We start from the raw sequence: 24,365 nt of genomic DNA, 5'->3' as shown, positions 1-24,365 counted from the left end.
TTCCCTCCTCCTGCAGAAACTGGTGCGGTGCAAGGCTTGTGCAGATGCTGGTTTGCTAGATGAGAATTTTCTGAGGCGGTGTCTGAATTTTTATGGTATGGTGATTCAGCTGTTGCTTCGAATCCTCGACCCTGCCTACCCCAAGTGAGTTTCAGGGCTGGGTGTGTAAATCACTATCTCAAATATCTGATACCAGCTGTCTCTACCTCAACATTACCACCTCCTGGGATTCCTAAGTTTGTGATTGCTTCTTGTCAATGAATGACTGTTTTTAGACTGTAAGTCTGGTAGTTATTTCAGTTACCGCTGTAAAATCCTGAGTTATGTTTTGCTAATCGGAAGCGCTGAGATTGAATTTTAAAACTTCAGATATTTATGAGGATATCTGTAAAGGGCTATTCGGCAATTCTGTAGGAGAGTGCAGAAGATATTATTTAACCCAGGTATTCTGCTGTCCTCCTTTTAACCCTGTCATTCTTTTCTATTCCACAGCATAATACTGCCTTTAAATCCTGATGTCCCGAAGATGTTTGCAGCACTGCCCGAGTTTTATGTGGAAGATGTTGCTGAATTTTTATTTTTTATTGTACAGTAAGTAAAGTCATGTTTGAGGCAAACTATTATGCGTCCCACATCACAGATGGTGTCCTTGTAATTGTCTGTGGGCTCCCCTCTCTACAACTGAAAACCAGTCAGAACTCCTGAGCTAAGTCAGTTCCAGCAGAAAGGGAGGGACTAATAAGAAAATGTTGAGTGATCACTGATTCTCTGGAGGGAAAAAAGCAGAAAAAGAAGAGTGAGGGGAAGCACACTGTGGTGAATATCAGTTGCTTAGACCTTGCAGGCTCCCCTGCATGCATGTCTGAGAGGGTAGATCCAGGGTTTGCTTTAGCTGTGCTTTTTTCCCCTCTCTCTGGTCTTTTCCTACTTCTTAGGGCTTTTTATCTAATTGTCTTTCATTTCTCAATTTTTTTTTCTTGCTTTTGTGAGTCTCTGTCCCTCTTTCCAGCTCACTAGAAGGCTGCATGCTGCCTGGGCAGATGGACTAAGCATCTGTTGGGGACTCCATAGGGCTAGGCTGGCTTCCTGTTGCACAAAGCTGTGCGCCATGAGAGCCAGGAAGAGAAGCTTGCGGCAGTGGGCTGTTGCAGTTGCATGCAGCCCTCTACGTGTTAGCTGCTTTTGTTGCTGACTGCCTTCGGAGTCATTGCAGAAAGAGGAATGGGGCTGTGGACATGGCTTTCAAAGAGCCAATTTCTGCTTTACACACAGGCATAGGAGCATTTTTGCAAAGGAGATTGCCTTACTCTAGGTCTGCCCCAATGTCCTTTGCTGCCGATGTCTCTCTTAGAATAGTCTGTAGGGGGATCACCAGTGACTCTGCCCTCCAGAATGGGAAATGCTTTCCTAGACTATTATAAATTGAATGTAGTACCACATGTTTAAAAAGGCAATTTCTCTTTGATATCTTAATAAGGTCTGAGTCATTCACCATCTCTAGAGCAGTATTAAAGATAAGTAATGACACTCTAATAAACAAATGCCTTTTAACTTGTAGATTTGCCAGAATCACATTAACTTCTAAGATTTACCTCATTAAAGCTGAATATGGTTGTTCCCTCAGACTTGTGGGTCCACTGGTGTTCATAGAATTCAAGAGATCTCAGTCATTTTCCTTCTTCAGCTCCATGTCCAGCCCCTGTCTTTTTCTCGCAGTGCTTCAGAAAGAGGCAGCAGTTGTCCCTGCATGCCGAGGAGGTAGCATTAAAGTGGCACTTCAAAGTAGTGTTGACGCCATATGAAATGTAACAACTGATTGTGGCTGTGCTTCAGAGGCGGTCCCAGGAAACTATTATTGGCAAGGGTGCCTAATCTAACTTCATCAGAATGTAGTTTCCATAATGACTTGTGCTTTTGCTCAGGCTAACAGGTAGTCTGACCTGAGTTGCCTGAGACAAGTATGTAGCTGAATCCTTTACAGGTTTTGCTTTTTTCCCCTCCCTCTTACCTCTCTTCAGATACTCTCCTCAGGTGCTTTATGAGCCCTGCACTCAGGACATTGTGATGTTCCTTGTTGTGATGCTGTGCAACCAGAACTACATCCGAAACCCGTATCTGGTAGCAAAGCTGGTGGAGGTGATGTTCATGACCAACCCAGCTGTTCAGCCACGGACACAGAAGTTCTTTGAAATGATTGAGAATCATCCTCTCTCCACTAAATTGTTAGTTCCCTCGCTGATGAAGTTTTATACAGGTAAGATGTTGTGTTTGCAGGGTATTGATCAACACGGTGAGGGATGAAAGCGTTGTAAGGCAAGAGGTTCTGTCAGTCGGCTTAGGCTCTCAAAAAAAAATCAAGGTCAGTCCTTTGGAACATCTTTAGATGATGCCTTGTTATATGGCTTTCTGACCGTCTTTGTGCGGCTTTATTGTAGCCTGACACTAGCAGTGCTGCAGTGGCACTTTAATTCCAAGGCAGGAAAGGTGGGTTTTTGTTGTTTTTTTTCCCATTTGGGGGGTGGGGGGGGGTGCTTGGAGCTGAAATTTTTTTGTGCATGAGCTTGTAAGTACCTTGATAGCCATATAAACCTTGGACAGTCCTTGTGGGCTTTGCCTCTGGGAAGTCATCAGTCCCCTGCAATCCCCTCTGATGTCCCATCTCTCCTAGCCGCCTTTTGCTTTTCAAACATACATCCCAGGGATCCAGTGAGTCTAAGTGGCCTTTCAGCTATCTCGGCTTCAAATCTACCCCATGATCTGCCAGCTTTATTGCACTGTGGAGCACAGAGTCATAGAACATATAACAGTTGGGTAGAAAAGGAATCATATAGTCCTACACACATGCTATTTTTCTTTTCCTAATAAATAAATAAATAAATAAAAACCAAAGAAAAAACCTACACTAATAGAATATGCTGATATTTTAAATGCACAAAAGTTAATTCATTTGAGTGTTCTGGCTTCACCTTTTTTTCAGTTCTTTTTTCTTGCTTAATTTCATAATTTGGCTACATCCTTCTGCCCTATTCTGTTGTATGTTAATGTGACCTTAACTTTTGTACAGTGCTACTTAATCTGGGATGGTCACTACAGCAGAGTAAGTGTATAGTACAAAGTTCTCTCTCTAGTAAGCATTTGTCGACTACACTGTGCATGTTTTCAGCCACTAATAACCATATTATTTTCCCTGAAAAACATCAACCAATCTAAACAAAAAAAAACCCTAAGTAAATTAGTAAAATCTAAAAAATGAAAACCAAAAGCAGTACCCCAAAAAGGGAGAAGAACCATACACCCCAGGAGGTACGCTAGAGATTTCATTATTGCTATTGATTTTACATGGAAAGTGGTCAGGTGTTGTGGTGATGAGCAGAAATATTAAACCCTGAGAGACATGGATATTCTTACATCAGATTACTATACATTTGAAAGGGGTCTACAGTTGATGCAGAAACAACTCAATTTCCTGATTTTTTTTTTTGGGGGGGGGGGGGCAGGGTGATTAAATACTCAACATAATGTTGAGGTAGAGATTTTTTATTTTTGTATTCAGTAATCCAGTTTTTTTACGGGTCTCTATATTCACTTCAATTATTTGTCTTTACCATTTCACACATTGGAGAGCCCAAACAATGTGGGTTTTTGTTAAACATGGAATAAAAGTAGTATGTAAGGTATTCTCCTCCAAAAATGCTGCATCATGAAACTTGCTTTCCTTTGAAAGGAAGGTTGATTCTGAGAAATAAAGTGAATGATGCCCCTTTAAAATGGGGACCAAGTTGGAGTTTTACAGATGTGATTTATTTTTTTGCAGCTTTCAGCTGTACCTGACCAGTTAGATTGAGGGGGTGGGAAGTGTGGTATATGGGTACCTAGTAATCAGCACAGGATACTGGAGGGAAATTTTGATGATGGGGTTCTAGTTTTAATACTGGGGTCTTCTATTTTCTTCTCAGATGTTGAGCACACTGGAGCCACCAGCGAGTTCTATGACAAATTTACAATCCGCTACCATATCAGCACCATTTTCAAAAGCCTTTGGCAGAACATAGCTCATCATGGCACCTTCATGGAAGAGTTCAAGTGAGTAAAATGTTGTAAATGCCAGAGATAACTGCTTAGACACTTACCTTGGATTTCTGAAGTGTGGAGACCACTGGAGTAAGGATCTGAGGCTGATCCCTCCAACTAGGATATGTAGCTGAAGAGCCAGACTACTCAAAGATATTTAGCTTCAGAACATGAAAAAAATGTACAAGATCCGTAGGTGCAAGAGGAAAACTTCCCCCCAGTATTTATTTTCAAATGTGCCTCCCTATGCTGATGTGCATAATGCTTGCTTCTCTGTCATGTTGGAGGGCACATCTTCTGCACTCTCCCCATGCCTTGGTCATGTTATGCCACAAATACCTGGAAAATGCTTTTCTTTTAGTCTTTCTTAGCTGCTACCTTATGCTTCTTCTGAGTGTTTTCCTGAGCTCATGGTGGTGATCCCAGTTGGGAACCACTGTGTATTTTTCTGAGCATACTTAACTTCGTTTCCAGTTGTTAATGTCTGTCATCGTGTTATAGTACAAATGTGCTGAGACAGGGATTATCCCTTTCATCCTTTTATTCCCCCTGCTGGTCTGTCCCAGATTCCATTTCCAGACCCTGGTGATGTTTATTTGGGCCTCTCTTGTGAGTTCCTAGATATTTGACAATGTTTCTGTCACTGGCCAACAAGAGCTGTTTTGTGCATTGAAGACGGATTTTCCCTCCTCCTGCTTTATTCTTGTTTAGGCTCTCTCTTGCTCTTACTTTGCTATTACTGTCAGGAAGGGGAAGGATACCTCGTTTGATCAGTCCCAGCTTACATGATTAGGCCTTTCCACTATAGCCATTCTAAACACAGAGGAATATAGGGTGCCTCTGGACTCTGGTTCATCTGGCCTGTGGAGTGGGGGCATTAATTATTCAAACTGTGGTATGAAGAAGGAATGTTGCTAGTGCTCCAGACTGAGAGATGCGTTCTGGATTGAATGCTCCTGTTGTACTGTGCAGCGACAAAGGCATTTCAATGTTTTCCAGCTCTGGGAAGCAGTTTGTTCGCTATATCAACATGCTGATAAACGACACCACTTTCTTGCTGGACGAGAGTCTGGAGTCCCTAAAACGGATCCATGAAGTTCAAGAGGAGATGAAGAACAAAGAACAGTGGGACCTGCTGCCTAGGGTGAGCATGTTGTTTTTTTTTTTTTCCCACAGTGCCCCTTTCTTATGCTAGGATTTCTTTGGCTAAGGGTAGCACCAAAGAGCTGCTCTTGCAGAGCTGCCCTTGGAGGTGGCATTGCTTGCTGCTACCATGGCCAGGGTCACTTTGGGCACTGCGTCCTGAAAGAGAATCCAGGCTGCAGAGCTACATCAGGGCTGGCATTGCGGGGGAGGGGATATGAGACTTTTAAGAGATGGTGTATTTAAAATACTAAATGGGGAAATTGAGGCTTATAATCCTTTTTCAAAGGAAGTTCTGGAAGATGCCCACCAGCTGAGTTCACTTCAAAGAACTGTTCCAGCTAAGAGTTTTTTTTCTTCTAATGTATTGAGCTCAAAGCAGGCTTGGGGATGGAAAGGAAGAGAATAAATTTCAGGATTCAATGTCATTATACAATATTTGTGTGCATTCATCCACCAATGTCAGATATTTTTATACTGAGGTTATTGATTTAAAAAATAATCTGAAATAAAAAAGATATATAGAAAGGGAAGATCCATTTTGCAGAGTTCCTTTCAGATAAGAATGTTCTAAAGTCTGTATTTTCCCTGCAGTGTTACTTCCTCCTTTTGATACAGATAAGCGTTAGTTATCCTAAAACTTTTATACAACAAGAATGTGGACAGCTGGCTCAGATAGAGCACATGAGTGCAAATCTTGGAAGTGGATAATCCTTACAGTGCAAACAGTGGTGGCAAAAAATAGAGCATTAAAGCCCAATGTAAAGTAGGCAGCTGGATTATTCTGTTCTTAAATAGTCTTGGATAAACTTAAAATTTACTAGGCTAGTAAATGACTGTATGCAGTTGTCCTGGGATTCACTTACCATACAGTGGTGGAAATATTCTGCATGGTTGTAATCTTCGGTGCTTAGGTGGCTGCATGTTTATGTGTGAAGGAGAAGATTCAAGTTCCACTTTGTAGTTCCAGTGGATTATCTAGTTGCAGACATGTTGATGTCTGTGATGTTTGTCACAGTGGGAAGAATACAAATTACTGTAGTGTGTTAAAAGTTAGAGATAGAAACGACCTTTTAGATTAGAGTCCAGTCCATTGACAAGTGCAGGATATAATCCCCTGACAGAAGATTTATCAAATATTAAACTGACAACTGCACTTGGCTGTAGTCAGCAACACTGTCTTCTTTTCATATTGCAGCAATAGCTGTAAAATATGAATAATGCTATACAAAGGGACTGTAAAAAGTGATGCTTTAGTATGTAAATATTATAAGGATAGTGTAAAAGCTGATGGGTCTGGAAATGAAGACCATTTCTTGGTCATCTCTTGTGCTATTTTTATAACATTTGTATTGATTAAAACTACTTTGTCTTTGTTTCAATCTAGAAGTGGCTCCAACATAGCACCCTGTATGGAATTAGCATTTAGAACTCTCTCTCAGGGTTTTGGATCAGCAGAGGCTGATCTAGCCCTTGGCAGGTGGGGGGATAGCTCCCTGGCTGATGAAGTTCTCAAAGGTCCAATTCTTACTGTTCCTCACTTTAGATCTAACTTTCCTTCTGGACTTCACTTACTTAGTGGTGTTCTCACATTTGTTGTTGTCACCTAGTGGAACTCCTTATATGAGGAACATCTATATTCCATGTTGATAATTGAAGTCATACTGACTGAGTGTACGATTGTAAATAATGTTCTTCCATACAACTTGTATGGAATTAGAGTTGGAACAGTTCTGTTTGTCCTCCAGTCCAGCCCACAGCTAGGGCAGAATAGTTCACTGTAATGTATTCTCCAGCACTTTTGTCAAGTAGTTTTAATGGAAGATTTGGAGATCATTAATAAGTTGTGACATATAGGTCATGAGTCATGTTTCAAATCTAGAGAAACTGTACCTTTCAAGTGTCAAACAGCATGACCTCAACACCTGACAGTCCTGTAGGAGCTTGCTGCTAATTGTTCAGAGCTGAAAGTTGTGCAATAACTCATCCACGCGACTCTCTCTGATTTACCTTTCAAAGATGTGTGGATCTGAGAGCCCTTATCTCTTTCCCATAAAAGTAATTAAGAAAGAAGATTCAAAGTGAAGTTCTGGGTCAGCAAAATGACTCTCTAAAAAATCACCTTCACGGCTTCTGCTTCATGTGTTCAGTCACAATCAGGTTTGCTCTTCTGAAGCCTTTATGACAGTTTACTCCTGTTAGCATGGCAGAGCCATTCCTAGGTGAAGGAGTGAATTGGCACATATAAAGAATTGTCCCAATTTTAGAAGCTTTATTACCTGTGTTAATGAACAAGCCAGAAAGAACCCAGCCTGACTCTCAGTTCCAACATTGACTCTGCAGTGCTGGTATTTGGGATGGGGGAGAAACCCAACCCACCCTTTTAATTGTATGTTGAGCAAATTGGATATGGAATCAGTGAGACTCGCTAAACATGGGACCCCACCACGATACCATTTGTACAGTCATTTTTTGGAGTGATACAGCACTTTACAGCCTTGATACTATCCACTTCTATACCCCTCCACCACCCCAGATTTTTGTCTAGGACATGCTATTGAAGGGGAGCTGTACCTTAAATAAAGGAGCAGCGTCTTAATACAACTTGAACCACAGTCTGTCACTTTGCTCCCGGCCAAAAGGATGTTAGATCATGTCTGTTTAGCTATTGAGTAGGGAGTTATAAGGACTAGTAATTGTGGCATGTTTATTTTCTAGGACCAGCAACAGGCTCGGCAGTCTCAGCTTGCTCAGGATGAGCGTGTGTCTCGCTCGTATCTTGCCCTGGCAACAGAAACTGTTGATATGTTCCATATCCTTACCAAGCAGGTTCAGAAGCCTTTCCTCAGACCTGTAAGTATAAACTGTTCTGCTCTAGTGTTCCTCATTGCCTGGCTGGTTTCCAGCTTCTTTAATATGTGGGTTGGCTCTTTTTCTTTACTGGATAAAATCCTGGAGATAAGCTGTAATGTTATCCACAGTGCACTGAAATCTAATTCTAAGCATATGTATTATTGGTAGCAATGATTTGGTGCTATAAAATGCATTTCCTTAGTCCCTGAGATGTTAATGGTGCTTTTAGACAAATCACAGATTCCCTCTGTGTTTGGATTATAACAAGCATGTTACAATGATGCCAAGATGGGATGGGAGGAAGGGCATTCTAGGATTTACGTTTGTGGAGACGGTTTCTGTCCTTCCGGCCTGAGAAAAGTCACCATGATTGTTGCACTCTGAAGAGGGATGTAGGCATGTGATGTTTTCATCTTGTCACCAGCAGAAACACCACCTGGAATTATGTTACCTACACGTTTTTTTTTTAATGTGTATTTTTGGGCAGATGTTCAGTAAAAGTTGCATTGTTTTCTACTTCATATGATGAATACTTGAATTTGGATATAAGTATAACTGCTTGGAGATAGAAGTGAAGAAAGGCTCACCGTGTGAAACTTATGAAATCGGTGGCAGTCTTCCTGAAGAGAAATCATAGTCTCGAATTCCTGAGCCAGATGCATGTGGGCCTTAAGGTGGTGTCCCTTCCCCAGTGCCTCCTTGTTTTCATTTGTACTTTATTTTGACCTTCTAGGAACTTGGTCCACGATTGGCTGCTATGCTGAACTTTAACCTTCAGCAATTGTGTGGCCCCAAGTGCCGTGACCTGAAAGTTGAAAACCCTGAAAAATATGGGTTTGAACCAAAGAAGCTGTTGGACCAACTGACTGATATTTACCTGCAGTTAGATTGTGCTCGCTTCGCTAAAGCAATTGCCGATGACCAGGTGAGCTCGAGAAAGAGAAGTGGGTATGGCGGCGGTATGGGCAAACAGAACGGGCAGAGCTTTCCAGAATCACTTCTGGAAGAGCTTGCCCACTACCTGTGCACTGCCAACCAACCTCCTTCAATTTACTTTCCATGATTAATCTCTGCATGGGCACTCTTTTCTCCTTTGAGATAGGTATGTTTATAAAGTGCTTTGCAAACCTATCGTGCTATATAAATAATACATAGTTGTTCATAGAATATATGTAGCACTTTACATATGCAGAGCATTTTACAAACATTAACTGTTACCTGCTTAGCCTCCCCTATGAGGTAGGAGTAATAGTAGTATTGCCTCCACTTTAGAGGGGAAACCAAGGCCCAAGAGTAATTCTGATCATGCCTGAGGTCATGACCACACAGATGGTCTCTGGCAGAACTGGAACTGTGATCTAAGGGCCTCTTCTCACAAATCTAGGCTCATTCCTCTAGAACATATTTCCTTCCAACAATAATCATTAGAGTGACACTTCTATGTTTATAAAATAGTGTTGTGTGTGTGTATGTGATTGATCATATAGGTAAACTATGGCTCATCTGTAACCTTGTGTCCTGTTGTTTGAGAGTTGAAAGGACAAATGTTGGTCCAGGGTTTTGTTTTATACAAAGCCAAGCTTTTCAGAATCCAAAGACCAATAGAAATGTTTCTAGGGCTGCTTAGAATTCTGATGGAAATGGTTTTAGAATAATTAAATATTCCCCTTTGAGTGTGCACCTCCAAGCAGCAGAACTGTGGAAGTGGCTTGATTAATCTCTCCCCCCTCCCCCCCCCCGGCTGAGAAATACAGGAAGCAAACAGCATAAATAGAGAAAAGTAAATTGGATTTTTAAGCTTTTTCCATTCTGATGATCTCACATGGTGTCAGTAATGTAGGTAAAAAGATGCCTTTTGTTAGCTATCTAGAACTTCTAAATTGACAGTGTCCCTTTAACACTATTCCAGTTCCTGCACCAATATGCTTTATTTTAGTTTTGTCCCCACCTCGCTGCTGTGCATTTGAGTTGTAACTAGTACAAATGAGTTAATGTTGGATAACACAAAGTGGCTTCTCATTTAAAAAAAAAAAAAAAGTGGGGGGAGTGACTAGTGTCTTGGCAATAACAGGAAGGAAAATCCAAGAAAACACATGATGCTGTAATAGCGATTGGGTAAAAAGTATGTTCTAAAAGGTTGCCTGTATGTGGCAGAGATGTTCTAAAGCATTTTGATGGATCTCTGATTTGCAGTCCTAGTATGTAGAAGAAATTTGAAGAGCTTTGCCAGCCCCCAGGCACAGTGCCATAATTATGTTCTCCCCTCCAGGTTGGCATGGAGTTTGGGTGGGCACACTGTGTCCTGAGCATTGAATACAATGTTTCAGTGAGATCTATAATGCAGAGTAGAGAATTACCACTGTGTTTAGAACAAATTCCCAAAGAAAACAGCAACTCGTAAAACCCAGTATGTTAAATCGTGTTTGTTGCTTAAACTCAGTCTCATACGGTGTAGTTTAAATAGGTGTTTGTTAAAAGAGGGCTTTTGAAACTATGAAAATAAATTTTAAAAGGCTTATTTCAAAGCCCAGCACTCTGAAGATACATGTAGGTGGCTTTATAGTCTCCAGAACATGAGCAGTTGGCAAAAGTTCTTGTATATCGCTTTATTCTTAGTTTTTGATTAAACTGATGCGCAAGTCAGTTGAAGCTGTAAAGTATGCGTTCTGCCTGTGGCAGGTGTAGCTGCGCAGTTCTAGAAGCAGTGTGCTGCATGGTGCATCGAACTGGCAGGCTCCCAGCAGGTACCAACTCCCTCACCGAGACTTCTTGCTGATTTTTGCAGCAGGATTTTTAAGGATCATTCCTCTTCTGTCCCTTCTCAGAATTGTCTTCCACTTTGTCACAGAGATAAACAGATCATCAGCCTATCCCCTATAGCAACTGCATGCCCATTTTTAGCTGGTGAATCTGATATTTTTCTTCCCAATGCACCTGATTACCAATATCATCCTGGTGGGTGGGCTAGATACTCTGTGCTTTCATCCTTGTTTTCTAGATTTCTCCAGTGTCATACTGATTCCCTCATCCCAACACTTGCATGGCATGTAACTACCCTTGGCAGTAATTATAGCAGTTAATAATTCAGAAAAGCCAAACTATAGGTCATGTTTCCACCAACATGTGCGAATTCATTTGTGTTTGTATTGTACCTTGTGGAAAAAGATGACTCTATTCTAATCAGTTATCCCACTGTTGCAAGGCAGGGTGGGAGATTTGGGCGCACTGCTATTCCTCCTTACTGCATCACCTTGTGCCATGATCATCTCACAAGCAAATCAGGGTTGGGATGAATCCATTATTGGAAGAATACCTAAAAGAAATGATTGGGTGAGAGTGGTGGTGATTCAGTCGATGACACACTTCCCTCTGAAAGCCTGTGTAGCTGAAGCTGCCATCCTTTTAGATGAAATAGAAAATATACCCCTTGTGTTCATAGTGTGTGTCACAAAAGTAAGGGTTGTAACCCAGGGGTTCTGAGTAAACACCAACTCTGACAATTAAGTTTGGCCTCCATAAAGTCCTATACAACTCCAATTGGATATAGTACTCTTCATTTTCTATCCTACATAGATACACAGTGGTCCAGAAGCTGCACTCCATCCCAGAGGTGGCTACGTTTCAGTGCTCAGTGAAGTGATCCCTATATACCTCTTGCCTACCTTACATTCGTGTTAAGGCTTAATTAGTTTATTTTTACAAAGTGTTTTAAGATCGTTAGATGCTGTAACTGAGCAAAGTTGTCACGAGTTCACATTTTCTCTTTATGCTGCTTGTTTGCAGAGGTCCTACAGCAAAGAGCTATTTGAGGAGGTTATTTCAAAGATGAGGAAGGCTGGAATCAAGTCCACGATAGCAATAGAAAAATTCAAACTGCTGGCAGAGAAAGTGGAGGAAATTGTTGCCAAGAATGCCCGTGCAGAAATCGATTATAGCGATGCGCCAGATGAATTCAGAGGCAGGTTGATTTTTTTAATAACTTTTTCGGGGGAGTGCAGTTGCTTAAAGTATATATAAGGTATGTATAATTTAGACCTGTGATTTCTAGTGGAAACAGCCTACTGTTCTCTGTAGTCCTGAATCTTCCACCAATTCAGTGATAACAGTTCAGGTTTGAGTGACGAGAGCAAAGTTGTTCAGGGACTGCATTATTCATACCTAGCCATGTGCTTAGACCAGCTTTGCAAACATGGGTCATAAAAGAATACAAGATCTCTGAGAGCACAGTGAAATGCTCGCACTTTACACTTTGTTCTCCTTCCGAAGTTTACGTGAATGGCCAGCTCTGCATTCTAGGGCCGCCTTCATCCCAGCAATTCCCCATTTCCAGCAGCAGTTGCCCACCTATATGAGTTCTAATCTGATGGTATCTTCACTCCAATTCTGGATCACTTGGCAGGAGACACCTAAGAATGCTGCTTTTCCTCCCTTTGGGGTACCCTGTGTCACTTCAATAATGTATCTGGTCCTCAATGATCCAGAGAGATTCTCCAGGTCACTTCTGCTCTGTGAGGCATCAGGAAGTCACTTATTTTTTTTCCCCTCTGTTTCTTTAATTTAATTACATAAGCTTCATCTGTCCCTTCAGATCCACTCATGGACACTCTTATGACCGACCCTGTGAGGCTGCCGTCTGGAACGATCATGGACAGATCAATCATCCTGCGACACCTGCTGAACTCCTCCACTGACCCCTTCAATCGGCAGACACTGACAGAAAATATGCTAGAACCAGGTAGCTCTGCCTTTTGTTGATGGAGGGTTGTACCCTTGGGTATGTCTCAGACTTCTGTAGGGTAGTATCATAGCCTGGATAGAGCAGCAGTCCAGTTCTGCCCTCCCCACTCTCAGCTTTGGCCCCACGTCTCTCAGAAAATTTCTAAGTTTTATTCTTTGTGGTCAGTCTTTGTGTTTTTCCCTTCTTTATCTGAATGAGTCCAGAGCTCCCACCATTTAGGCTAATGCATCTTATAGTGGTAGGTAAATATTATATTCGCTTCATCAATAGATAAAGTGAGGCAGAGAGAGATTAAGTGATTTGCCTGGAGCCACATGGCAAATTCATTACCAGCGCAGAAAATAGAGCTCTGGCGTTCCCTCTTCATTCTCTGTCCTAACCAAAGGACAGCACTATTTGTCCCATAGTTGTTTCACAGTTTAATGTTTCTGTAACTTCACAAATTTCACATTAACTATTTAAATTTTTTTCTCTCTTCATTCCAAGTGCCAGAACTGAAAGAGCAAATCCAAGCCTGGATGAGAGACAAGCAGAACACTGATCATTAAAAACTCCCTTGCAGTGCACGCCAAGGCCAATGAGAAGAGCAGGGCATGGATTGATGCAGTGATGATGGTGCATATAATCCATTGGAAGCTGAAGACGGAATTAACGTTCAGGGTGCCCACCACCACTGACTTGTAATAATGACCAGAAGCATGTGGACGAGAAGAAAAGCAGCTTAATTCTTGTACATATATTTAAATGGTAACAATGGTCAATAGTGTGGAGGACAAATTAGGAAGTTTCTAATGTTACAAAACAAAGTCCTTCAATATGTCACGATTTGGGGGTTTTACAGCTGAATTATTTTAGCAAAAATGAATGGATCAGGGCAGCATCCCTTCAACTTTATTTTTTACAGCCAGATATTCATTAATTTGATTGTGGTTACAACCTTGGACACTTTGCTGCTAAAATAACATTTTTTCCCTCTCCTTCCCCCCCCAAAACCTGCACTGCTGTCTTTTTTTTTTTTTTTTTTTTTTGTAATGCAAACAAAAACAAAACTCCACAGTGAAAATAGTCCTTCCCCTGCCCCCAGGAGAACATATTCTGTGAGATAATTGTGCCTGCAACAAAGTGTTAATCTTGGGATCGTATTTTTATATTATACATATTCGCATATTTGTTTTTTAATTGGTGTTAGCTGACACACAAGAATAATAATTTAAAAATTTTTTGACACACGGATTTTAAGTTGTTCTTTGAGATGTCCCTTTTCTTTGTGTTGAATAGAGAAAATCTTGATGCTCTGGTATTTTTGAAAAGCCTTATGATAGAACATGTTGAAACAGCTGCTACCAAGGAGGTGTTTGGGAATGCCAGGACTTCAGTGACTTAAAATAAAGAAATAAATAAGTTCTTTTAAAGCCGGAGACATAGTATGCTAAGTGACAGTTCTGAGCCGTGACACTTTGTCTCTGGAGAGTGGATCCTTTTATTCTTGGAGCCTGTAATTTGGGGTGGGGGTCATTTTTATGTTGCGTACCAGTTTGTATCCATGGCTTGGCCTTACCAAAGCAAAAAGGGTGCAGGAAATGTAGAATTTTTTTAGAAAAACTAAAAAACCAACCAAAAAAAAGATTTTTGTATTACTGCCCCCTGCTTAAGATACTTGAATTTCCTTTTTAAAAAGGATTTGAAACCGCAGTGTTTTAAAATTAAGCCTGTAAAAAAAAAAAAGTTGTTTCTTTTGTTTTTCGCTGACAGTGTCCTCTGTTCAGTTCCTGACTCTTGAACTAAAATAAATGGTGATACACATTCGCAAGGAACCTTCTGTCTCCCCATCTTTCAGTGGCTTGTTGAAGGAGGGGAAAGGATGGAATGGTTAGGTGGGAATGGCTATTTTGCTGCTGGAAATCTTGCTGATAATCAGTTTAGGATTCCAGAGGAAAAGCAATTAGACATGAAAAGCTGCGTAAACATAAATGCCGATTCTCCTCTTGTGGAACCTTCAAGCTAAGGCTCTTTTTCCCAGCTGGGAGAGCCTCACGCCACTTCACATCCATTCCACAGCTGAGCAGGGAGTGAGGTGGACAGGCTCCAGAACAGAGGCTTGTTCAGCCTCTTCAGCCAGCCACAACATAGATCCTTGAGAGATGTGGGATAAATGAGAAGAGGAAAAAATGTGAAGGGAGGAGTATTTCTCTGCATTGCTAGTGAGATGGAGAATCCTGGGGCGTGTGGATGAAGAGTCTTTTCTATCACTTCTTGGCTGATTTATCCATAACTCTTGACACTGAGGGCTTTAAAAACAAAACAAACCCCCACAAAAAAGCTACCCTTGAAGGAGCACTTACCATCACACTTGGTCATGGCTTTTGGGTTCTGCTATAACTGTGTGATGTCCAATAAGGAACGTCCCTTTCACAAACTCAATTTTTGTAAAGATAAGGCCTAATTAATTTTCTGTGTGTAAACACTGATTCATCTAACTACTTCCAATAGGGAAGACATCTAATTATCAAAGGTTTATTGCTTAAAACTATTAGAAAAGCTCTGCAAGAGTTATGAATTCATCATTAGTTTGCTGGAAGAGGCATATTCAGTCATGTGCTTGTTTGTTTTTAATGCATGATCTTCAAATTTTCATGGTTTCACCTTGACAGGCTCTGAACGTGTGTTTGGAGAAAGGAGAGATGGAAAAATTCTTAGTTCCCATTCAACTGTTCCAAATTAGATATTTGCATTGATAGATTTGTCTCTTCTCTCTTGTGGCTTACCTGCTTCCTGGGCTAAGGATGCCTGAAACTATAAGCAATCTCATGCAGATTTAGGACTGATGATTAAAATGTGAAAAGTGCAAACTGAAGACAGAGGATCCATCCTTCAGTGATCGAAACTGAGACTAAGTCAAATACATTCCTCACTAATTAAAAGTATATCTTGTCTCGGCCCTGAGGGCTCCTTTTGTCTAAGTGGGCAGAAATTTCTCACTGCTATTTCTCTTTGAGTACTGTATTCAGTGCTTAATTTTTGCCAGGGCTGATTCCTGACACCTCTAAGTTTGACAGTTCATAGCCCTGGCACCTCTGGGCTTGCTGCATCAGTTAGGAATGTAAAACAATTGGTTGAGCCCTGGCACCTCTTTTCATTACAAATTAAACATTGACAGTATTCAATACAAAAGACTGATCCACAGTGGAATCTTATGCAGAAGGGTTATTGTTTGACCACCCTTTTCAATGGGAAAGCACAATAGAAACCTCACTCTTTAGTCTATATAAATAGTAGTTATGACATATGTGCATTTTCTTCCACTTCTTCCCATCCAAGCATCAACAGAATGACTCATTAGAATGAACTCAGGGCTGGTCTATACTACAAAATTAGGTTGGTTTAACTACATTGCTCAGGGCTGTGAAAAATTTCACACCCTATGTGATTAAATTGACCTAAGCCCTGGTACTACTTGTGGGTAATGGAACAGGCATGTCTATGTCTGTGGGTAATGGAACAGGCATCCCCCCCGCAACCAAAGTGGGGCAGCCATTGGACCCATGCTGCAACTGAAAACTGGGGACAACAAATGAAGAACAGGTTTCAGAGTAGCAGCCATGTTAGTCTATATTTGCAAAAAGAACAGGAGTACTTGTGGCACCTTAGAGACTAACCAATTTATTTGAGCATAAGCTTTCATGAGCTACAGCTCACATCACATTCAACAGGAGTGATGTCAAAGCTTGAAAATCAGGGATCCAGAGGACACAGAGCAAAGAACCCCTGCCAGTGGTACACCTCTGCAGGTACACAGAATTCCTTCCGGGGTTGCATCAACTCATCTAGATATTTGCCTAGTTTTACAACAGGCTACATAAAAAGCACTAGTGAAGTCAATACCAAGTAAAATTTCATATGACTTGTTTATACTGCTCTATATGCTATACACTGAAATGTAAGTACAATATTTACACCCCAATTTATTTATTATAATTATATGGTAAAAATGAGAAAATAAGCCATTTTTCAGTAATAGTGTGCTGAGACATTTTTTATTTTTAGTTCTGATTTCGTAAGTAAGTAATTTTTAAGTGAAGTGAAACTTGGGGGTATACAAAACACATCAGACTCCTGAAGGGGGTACAGTAGTCTGGAAAGGTTGAGAACCACTGGGATAAGGGACCAGAAATAGACCCCACAGTCACAGAACATGCCTGCTCCCCAGCTTTCCTCCCCCAGTGTGATGGAGGGCTATCTTGGCCAGCAGGGGGTTGACAAAGAGATCTTGCAACTCCATATGGCCACAGATGCAGTGTGTAAAATGAGGAGGTGTGGGAAGAAGTGCAGCCAGAACCTCAGTGTAAGGTGCTGAAGGAGAACAAAGCCCTGGTCAAGCAGATACCAAGAGCTACCTACTTACTGCCTCTGAGACATGGATTTACTAGTGACACAAGAACCCCTTCCATTCCTGTAGTAGGTGTCTACACGCTGACACCACTGCAGCAGCTGTGCTGCTGTAGCATTTCGCGTGTCGTCACACCTTTAGGAAGTTTCATTAGGCTTATCCAGGAGAAGGGTGTGTGGTATGTATACTTGTTGCAGGATTTAATGTACTGTGGTTGATTTGGCTTTTTACTAGTGTAATCAAGATCAGAATTTGACCTGGAACGTCTGAAGTGCTGCACTGTGCTGCAGAACTACCATGGACATCAGTTATAACTCATCAAGGAAAAGCAGACAAAGGAAATAACTGTGTTTTGAGAAAACAAGACCAAATGTTTCAGAAAGGCATAGAATTAAGGAAGTCATCAAATCAAGCATAATAGCTTTTTGAAAGTTCAGCATTCATAGTGTGCTAGACCTAAGAAGGTAAGAAAATTATATGAAATTTAGCATAAATGTCATTACCATTTGAAACAGTGCCATCTTCCTCTGGGATGGATTCAGGAACCTCTGATGAACATGTGCAGTTGAAGGCTAATAGGTATCTTAATGAACATGTAAGGGAAATAATATAAATTAAAATCCCAAGTAAACAGTCTTCAAATGAGGAAGAACAATTCAGTTGAATAAAAGCAGCTAGTCCCACCTTTGCTACATACAGCTAGAGCTGAAATATGGGGGAAATAGGTGGCTAAAACTTAGAGAAGCAGCCTCCCCTACATATTGTAGAGCAGATAGCGCAAACTATGCTTTAGTGAATTAAAGCAGGAATCAGTTTGACGCTTGCTGTAATATTATGGCTGGGCATTTCAAAAAGATGTCTGCAAATGAGTTTATTAAACTTGCTGATCTGCATGTGTGAAGCTAGAGCCTGAGTTAAGGCTCCTCGGAAAGTTTCCTTAAATGTTCAAGAGGCCACCTCCACAGCAACCCTGGCCTCAGTCAGAGGAGAACTGAAGCCCAAATAAGAGAGACATTTTGGTTTTCAAAGTGGCAACAGAAAGCAATGGTACTTTCCAACCTGCTCTGTCTGCAGGGGCAGAGGGATAGCACACTGGTTTGAGCTTTGGCCTGCTAAACCCAGGGTTGTGAGCTCAATCCTTGAGGAGTCCATTTAGGGAGCTGGGGCAAAAATTGGGGCTTGGTCCTGCTTTGAGCAGGGGTTTGGACTAGATGACCTCCTGAAGTCCCTTCCGACCCTGATATTCTATGAAATAAAATTTAACTTCCCCTGCCCCACATATGAAAAAATTATGAATGTCCTAGTCACTTGGTTTTTCACAGCAATCCAATTCATGGCTTCCAATCCAAAGCAGACTTGGATATTTGCATACTTGTCAACTGAAAAGCAGTATTGTGATTGTAACATTAGTGCTGTTTGGAAAGCATCCCATTCTTTCTGAGGGATTAGTTAGAGATCATCAAACTGGATTTATAGCAGGAATCTAATAATACCAATAACCTGCATGATTCATAGCATTATGCATGGAAATAAGGCATAAGTTTTTAACAGGGAGAGTAATTCATCATTGGAACAACTTACCAAGGGTTATGGTGGATTCTCCATCACTGACTTTTTAAATCAAGATTGGATGTTTTTCTAAAAGATCTGGTCTAGGAATTATTTTGGGGAAATTCTATGGCCTACATCAGCGGTTCTCAACCAGGAATACATGTATCCCTGTGGGTACACAGAGGTCTTCCAGGGGGTTCATCAACTCATCTAGATATTTGCCTAATTTTACAACAGGCTACATAAAAAGCACTAGCGAAGGCAGTACAAACTAAAATTCCATGCAGATGATGACTTGTTTCGACTGCTCTATATACCATACACTGAAATGTAAGTAAAATATTTGTTCCAATCCATTTATTTTATAATTATATGGTAAAAATGAAAAAGCAAGTACTTCTTCACTAATATTGTGCTATGACACTTTTGTATTTTTATGTCTGATTGTGTAAGCAAGTAGTTTATGTGAGGTGTAACTTGGCGGTACACAAGATAAATCAGACTCTGGAAAGGTTGAGAGCCACTAGCCTACTTCCACCAAATAGCCATCCATTCTCCTCTCCCTGGACAGGTTTCTTGTATGACAGAATATAGCATCTTCATGGAAAGGGCTATCTTAGTGCATTTCTAGAACACCATGTAAACTTTCCCACACTATATAATGTCTTCATAGTAATACAGGCTACTGTAGTCAAAGGGTCAGATTGGGCTATTATATGGCAGTATGATACATCACTATCTTTTTACTACTGCCTTCTCATTCCCCAGGAAAAAAAGATTAAGGCCAGAAGAGACCATAACAATGTTGTCTGACTCCTGCATGACAAATCCATCACCAAATGATTCCTGTATTAAGTCCATAACTTCTAGATGAGCTAGAGCATATCTTTTAGAAAGACATCATGTGATGGAGAAGCCATCCTCTTCTTCTAAGTTGTTCCAATGTTTAATTACTCTCCTATAAGAAGTCTGATTTCTAGTATGAACTTATCTAGTTTGAGATCCAGTTGCTGGATCTTAGACATTTGTCTGCTAGATTAAAGAAATCTCTTACTGTCAATCTTTCCCACCCATGTAGATACCTAGGCCAGGTCGACACTTAGTGCTACAGCAGCGCAGCTGTACAACGTGTGGTGAAGACATTCTATGACAATTAAAGAGAGCTCTCTGATCAGCATAAAAAAACCACCACTGGGAGTGGCATAAATTATGTCAGTAAGAGAAGCTCTCCCACCAACATAGTGCTGTGCACATTAGCACTTACATTAGTGTAACTTCTGTCACTCGGGGGGTGAAATATTCACTCCCGAGTGACATACATTTTGCCGATATAGGTGGTAGTGTAGATATAGCCTTCGATCATGATCAAGTCACCTCTTTAACCTTTTCTTTGTTAAGCTAATTAGATTGTGAGCCCTTCTCTAGGAGTAAACTTCTTTAAAGTGCAGACATGAGAAGTGGACACAGTCTTCCAGTAACTGTCTCAGCACTGATGCATGCAGTGGTGGTAACATCTCCCTACTTCTACTCAGTATTCCCCTACTTATACAAATAAGTTTATTGCCTTTGCTCTCTTAACCAGTTGCATCATACTGTCAGCTCATGTTCAACTCGTTATCCACATAACACAAAGCTCTGTGGCGTCACTGCCTTCCAAAATACTCTCCTCTACCTTGTGTGACCTACATTTTGGTTTCTGCTATACATAAACCTTACATTTAATTGTATTAAAGTGCATGTTGTTCAACAGACTATGCTGTAGAACTGAACTGTCATTTACTCCTCCACTGTTTGTTTTACCAGGAATGATAAGTGTTCTTCCAAGTTGGGTTGATAGAGAGATTAAACAGGATTGGACCAAAAACAGATTAATGTGGGGGGCCCCACTGGATGATGATTTCCCCATTTATGATTAGTTAAGAAAGTGTCATCCAGTCAATGGCTTGCTACTGTTAACCATTCACTGTTGGGATTCAGAACATCCTCATGTTGTCATCAAAGGGCATTGCTGCTTCAGCCACTGAAGGAGCCCCTTCTGCTCCTCTTATAGGGCTTCATATTAAAAAAGTTTCTCCAACTCATTTAAGCACAGGAATATAAAAACAAACCCTTACCCCTCTCTAACTTTTTAGGGAGCACATCAAATTAATGTTTTGGTGGCACTCAACTGTACTTGTATGTATTAAACTAGTGCGGATGTATGCAACTGTTACATAACATTTCCTCATTTTTCTTGTAACAAGACTGTATGATTGTAAATTTTTAATCAGGGAGTTTGGGGTTTTGCAAGGTATGCCTGGAAGCTTCTTTTCTATTACATTTTCCTCTTTAAATCCACACCTATTCAAAAAGTTCTGTATTGTAGTGATCAACCATCCCCGCATCGGAGTCTGGATTATCTGGAATCCAGCAGCATTTCCCCTTCATTTGGTCAGAAGTATCTCAAACAGCAGCATTGAGGGGCTCCAGCACCTTACAGAAGTGAAGGCTTAAGACCAAAATGTTTGACAAGGCCGTGGAGGTAGAGTGATCCAATAGGGTTCCACTCTGCCTGCTGGGGTCATGGGCAACTTGTGCATGGGGGAGTGTGCAAATGAGCAGCTCTGCTCTCAGTGTCAATCCAGCTGTGCATGGGTATTGGGTTAATCCTCCATTATGACATTTTAGGAGCTAGTCTTTTTGGGCTATTGGAGAGGACTGCCAAAATGAAGATGAAATACAGGCAGTGTCCTGTATTTAGCAGAAGTTGCCAAAGGACGCACAAAAAATTTAACATTTAAGCACTTCCCAAACGCAAAAACACAAAATCACTATTTTGAGATTTAAGAATCCCCATGTCTTTTGTCAGGTTGTTACCTATATGTAGAAAGAACAACCACCTCGCTCCTGTATGCCATTCAACCTCCCGCCTCAATATCCACCTTTTCCCCCCCACAATCTCTAAACTGATTCTCTAATTATATCCCTTTAAACAATTGTAAAAGTTATTCTAAATAAACCAAAACTTAAGAACTAGGGTACTGCAACTGTACTATGCAAACAACCTCAGCCTTATTCTACATATTCCTCCTTCCTTCCCTCCTCTCCCCTGCTTCTCCCTCTCTCCCAAAGTTCCTCTGAACAGGAATTATGTCACATACCATATACACTTAACTGGATATTAAAGAAATATGTTAACCATCACAATTTGTAATGGGGATGTTCTGTAATCAGGGTAAAGCTTTGGATGCATTGCGTCTCTACTATACAACGAATCTGTGTTGTAGCCAGGTTAGGGGACAAATGTCTTAACTGTAGTGTAGATACTATCTTAGGAAGTTAGTATACATTTTGGACACACTGTAATCCCATATGTTAAAATACATCCTTTCATTTAAAGAAACCTCTCTTTGCCTCCCTTAATAGAAAAAAAGACATAAAAAAAAATTCCTGAGGTCAGTCATTATAGGATTCATAAAACAGAAAAATTGATCTCTTTGAAAACAATACAGAAACTAACATATGCTTCAGTCAATTACTGTCCAAAACAACCAAAGCTACAGCCCTCAAACAAAATATGGGATCAATCCAGTACCTTTTGAAAGGGCTCATGTTACTGGACTCCTCTTACCGCGTGTCTCTCTGGAGGAAGTTATTGTTGCTGACAGAGACTGATACACTGGAAGAAGAGATCAGAGGAGAAAAATAGTAGAAAATGGAGAAGTTATACCTAAGATATTTAAAAAAACCCCAACCCTGAAATAATAATTACCTCTCTCAAAATCCTCAGAATGGGGGACACATGTTTTCTCTCCTGTATTCAGAGCTTTTTATTTTTATTCCTCCATGCTGCATTTTCATCTAAATTTTTTTACACACAGAGGAAGGGCTGATGATTCATGCTGCGTCACATACACCAAAAAGAGCAGTTTTTCCTGATTTTAATTTTTAAGGGCATCTTGGAAATGTGTTATGCCAAGACATTTTTGGCAGTCCCAGTTTGGATGCTTTTTACTGTCATTGTTTTACTGCCTTGGGAGCATGCAATGTTTAGCGTCTTTGAAATGATTGTTACAACAGCTCTTCCATTATTTTCTACCTGTCTCTAGTCACGTTGCTGAATCTGCTTTTGCCGATGTTATTGTACCAAACTGTCCCCAGCGATGACATAGTACAGTGATAATTTCCTTCTCTTCTGCTATTCAAATCAGATGAAATTCATCCCTGTATGTGGGGGACACCACAATACATATGCATCACTTCAATCCCATTTAAACCTTCAAAAGATGGGGTCCTTCAGAAGAGGCGGTAGGACTCATCTAGTGCATAGGCCATGAGTTCAGGGGACATATGCATATACCTAATACTGACCCCTTACACAGGGGTAAATTTTATCCACAGTGAATTTTGTGCTCTGAGTGAAAGAAGGGATGGACACTGGAATCAGAAGACTGCATATGCTTTTGGGAGTGATATTGCTAATGTTGTTTGTTTTGTAAAGTATTTTGTATATTTCCTGCACTACACAGATAATTTAGATGACATTGCATGGGGATTTAGGGTTAGAGCCACAAATTACTAGACCAACAGATTCCAGGTCACTTGCACCTAGATATGCAACTTTACTGAGCATTGTAAGAAATTTCACCTGCATCCATTGAGGTCACTCTGTTGCATTTGTATTCAGGACTGTTCCTATATAGAGCATTTAAAGAGCTGATGTGTGGATGATTGTTTTGTAGCTTAGGAAGTTCTGGGTTATTTTGAATGGACACTGTGTGAGTCAGTTACATTAACTATGTATTGTCTATAACTGCTCCGCATTATATCAGTCAGAGCACAAAATCACTAATTACCTACAAGTTGACATGGGGTCAAGCTGCAGTGTTGAAACAGACAGTAAAACATGCTTGGAGTAAGGCGATGTGTCAGTCTGCAATTTTGGTTCATTCCATTAGTTGAACAGGAGCTAGTCATGAAGTTTGGCTCTGGACTCTCCTAAATTTCAAAGTGGTTTGGATCTGGGTTTCTGTTCAGATCCATTTCTAATTATAAGTTTAAAGCAATAAAGAAAAAATTTGCTTGCTAGTGTTGGGGGAAATTTGTTCATGACTTAACTTCAGTTACTCCAATGGAGTTATACCAGGGACCACTTTGGCCCATTCAGTTTACCCTTCTTCCCCCATAGTATCATCCATCAGATGAACTAGCTCATACTTAGTTCACACAAAGAGTGTATTTTATATACCTTGTAACTGACAAAGGAAAAACCAAACACTTAAGAACCTGCATGTAATGCCTCTCCCTATGGAGACAGTTTAAGCCTCAAGGTATCTCCTCCTAATATCCTTTTTATCCTTTACAGAAAAGGAATTACCCCAACACCCACTCAAGGAGCACACTGTGCTATTCCTTTCTGCCATCAATCCTTAGGTAGGGTTATATTTGTTCAGTTTACAGACTTGTATGAAATTTGGTGGTGAGCCTCCTTTCTTCTTCTGCCCATGTGTTTGGAGACCATCTGTCACTGCACAGAAATTCCTATAAATGACAACTTGGGATTTTTTTAAATCATGGTTTTAAAGACCTAAATTAACTGATATGAGGTTGTTCCTAATTATTAAAAAATGTCTGTTATAGAAA

General features: G+C 40.6%; 1 protein-coding gene and 1 long non-coding RNA gene across 2 annotated transcripts in view; one reads left to right on the top strand and one right to left on the bottom strand.

Moving 5' to 3' along the window:
- Positions 1–14,619, top strand: part of UBE4B (ubiquitination factor E4B) — a 64,280-nt gene extending 49,661 nt beyond the window's left edge. Inside the window, exons 19-28 of the mRNA XM_074975183.1 lie at positions 17–144; positions 493–591; positions 2,019–2,254; positions 3,957–4,083; positions 5,071–5,215; positions 7,933–8,067; positions 8,801–8,992; positions 11,851–12,025; positions 12,656–12,802; positions 13,292–14,619. Of these exons, the coding sequence (XP_074831284.1) occupies positions 17–144; positions 493–591; positions 2,019–2,254; positions 3,957–4,083; positions 5,071–5,215; positions 7,933–8,067; positions 8,801–8,992; positions 11,851–12,025; positions 12,656–12,802; positions 13,292–13,353 (1,446 nt within the window). The 3' untranslated portion in view covers positions 13,354–14,619. The remainder of the gene's footprint in view (positions 1–16; positions 145–492; positions 592–2,018; positions 2,255–3,956; positions 4,084–5,070; positions 5,216–7,932; positions 8,068–8,800; positions 8,993–11,850; positions 12,026–12,655; positions 12,803–13,291) is intronic.
- A 3,103-nt stretch (positions 14,620–17,722) lies between these two features.
- On the bottom strand, positions 17,723–23,762 carry LOC142000782 (uncharacterized). Its single transcript, XR_012642317.1, has 3 exons — positions 22,495–23,762; positions 22,318–22,401; positions 17,723–17,775 (listed from the first exon to the last, which is right to left on the bottom strand). It is a non-coding gene; the product is annotated as an uncharacterized LOC142000782 (long non-coding RNA).
- Between the last annotated feature and the right edge of the window lie 603 nt (positions 23,763–24,365).

The sequence above is a fragment of the Natator depressus genome, chromosome 18 (assembly GCF_965152275.1).
Source record: "Natator depressus isolate rNatDep1 chromosome 18, rNatDep2.hap1, whole genome shotgun sequence".
Taxonomy (NCBI): domain Eukaryota; kingdom Metazoa; phylum Chordata; order Testudines; family Cheloniidae; genus Natator; species Natator depressus.
The sequence above is the reverse complement of the archived record's forward strand: the minus strand, read 5'-3'. Positions and strand labels throughout refer to the sequence as shown.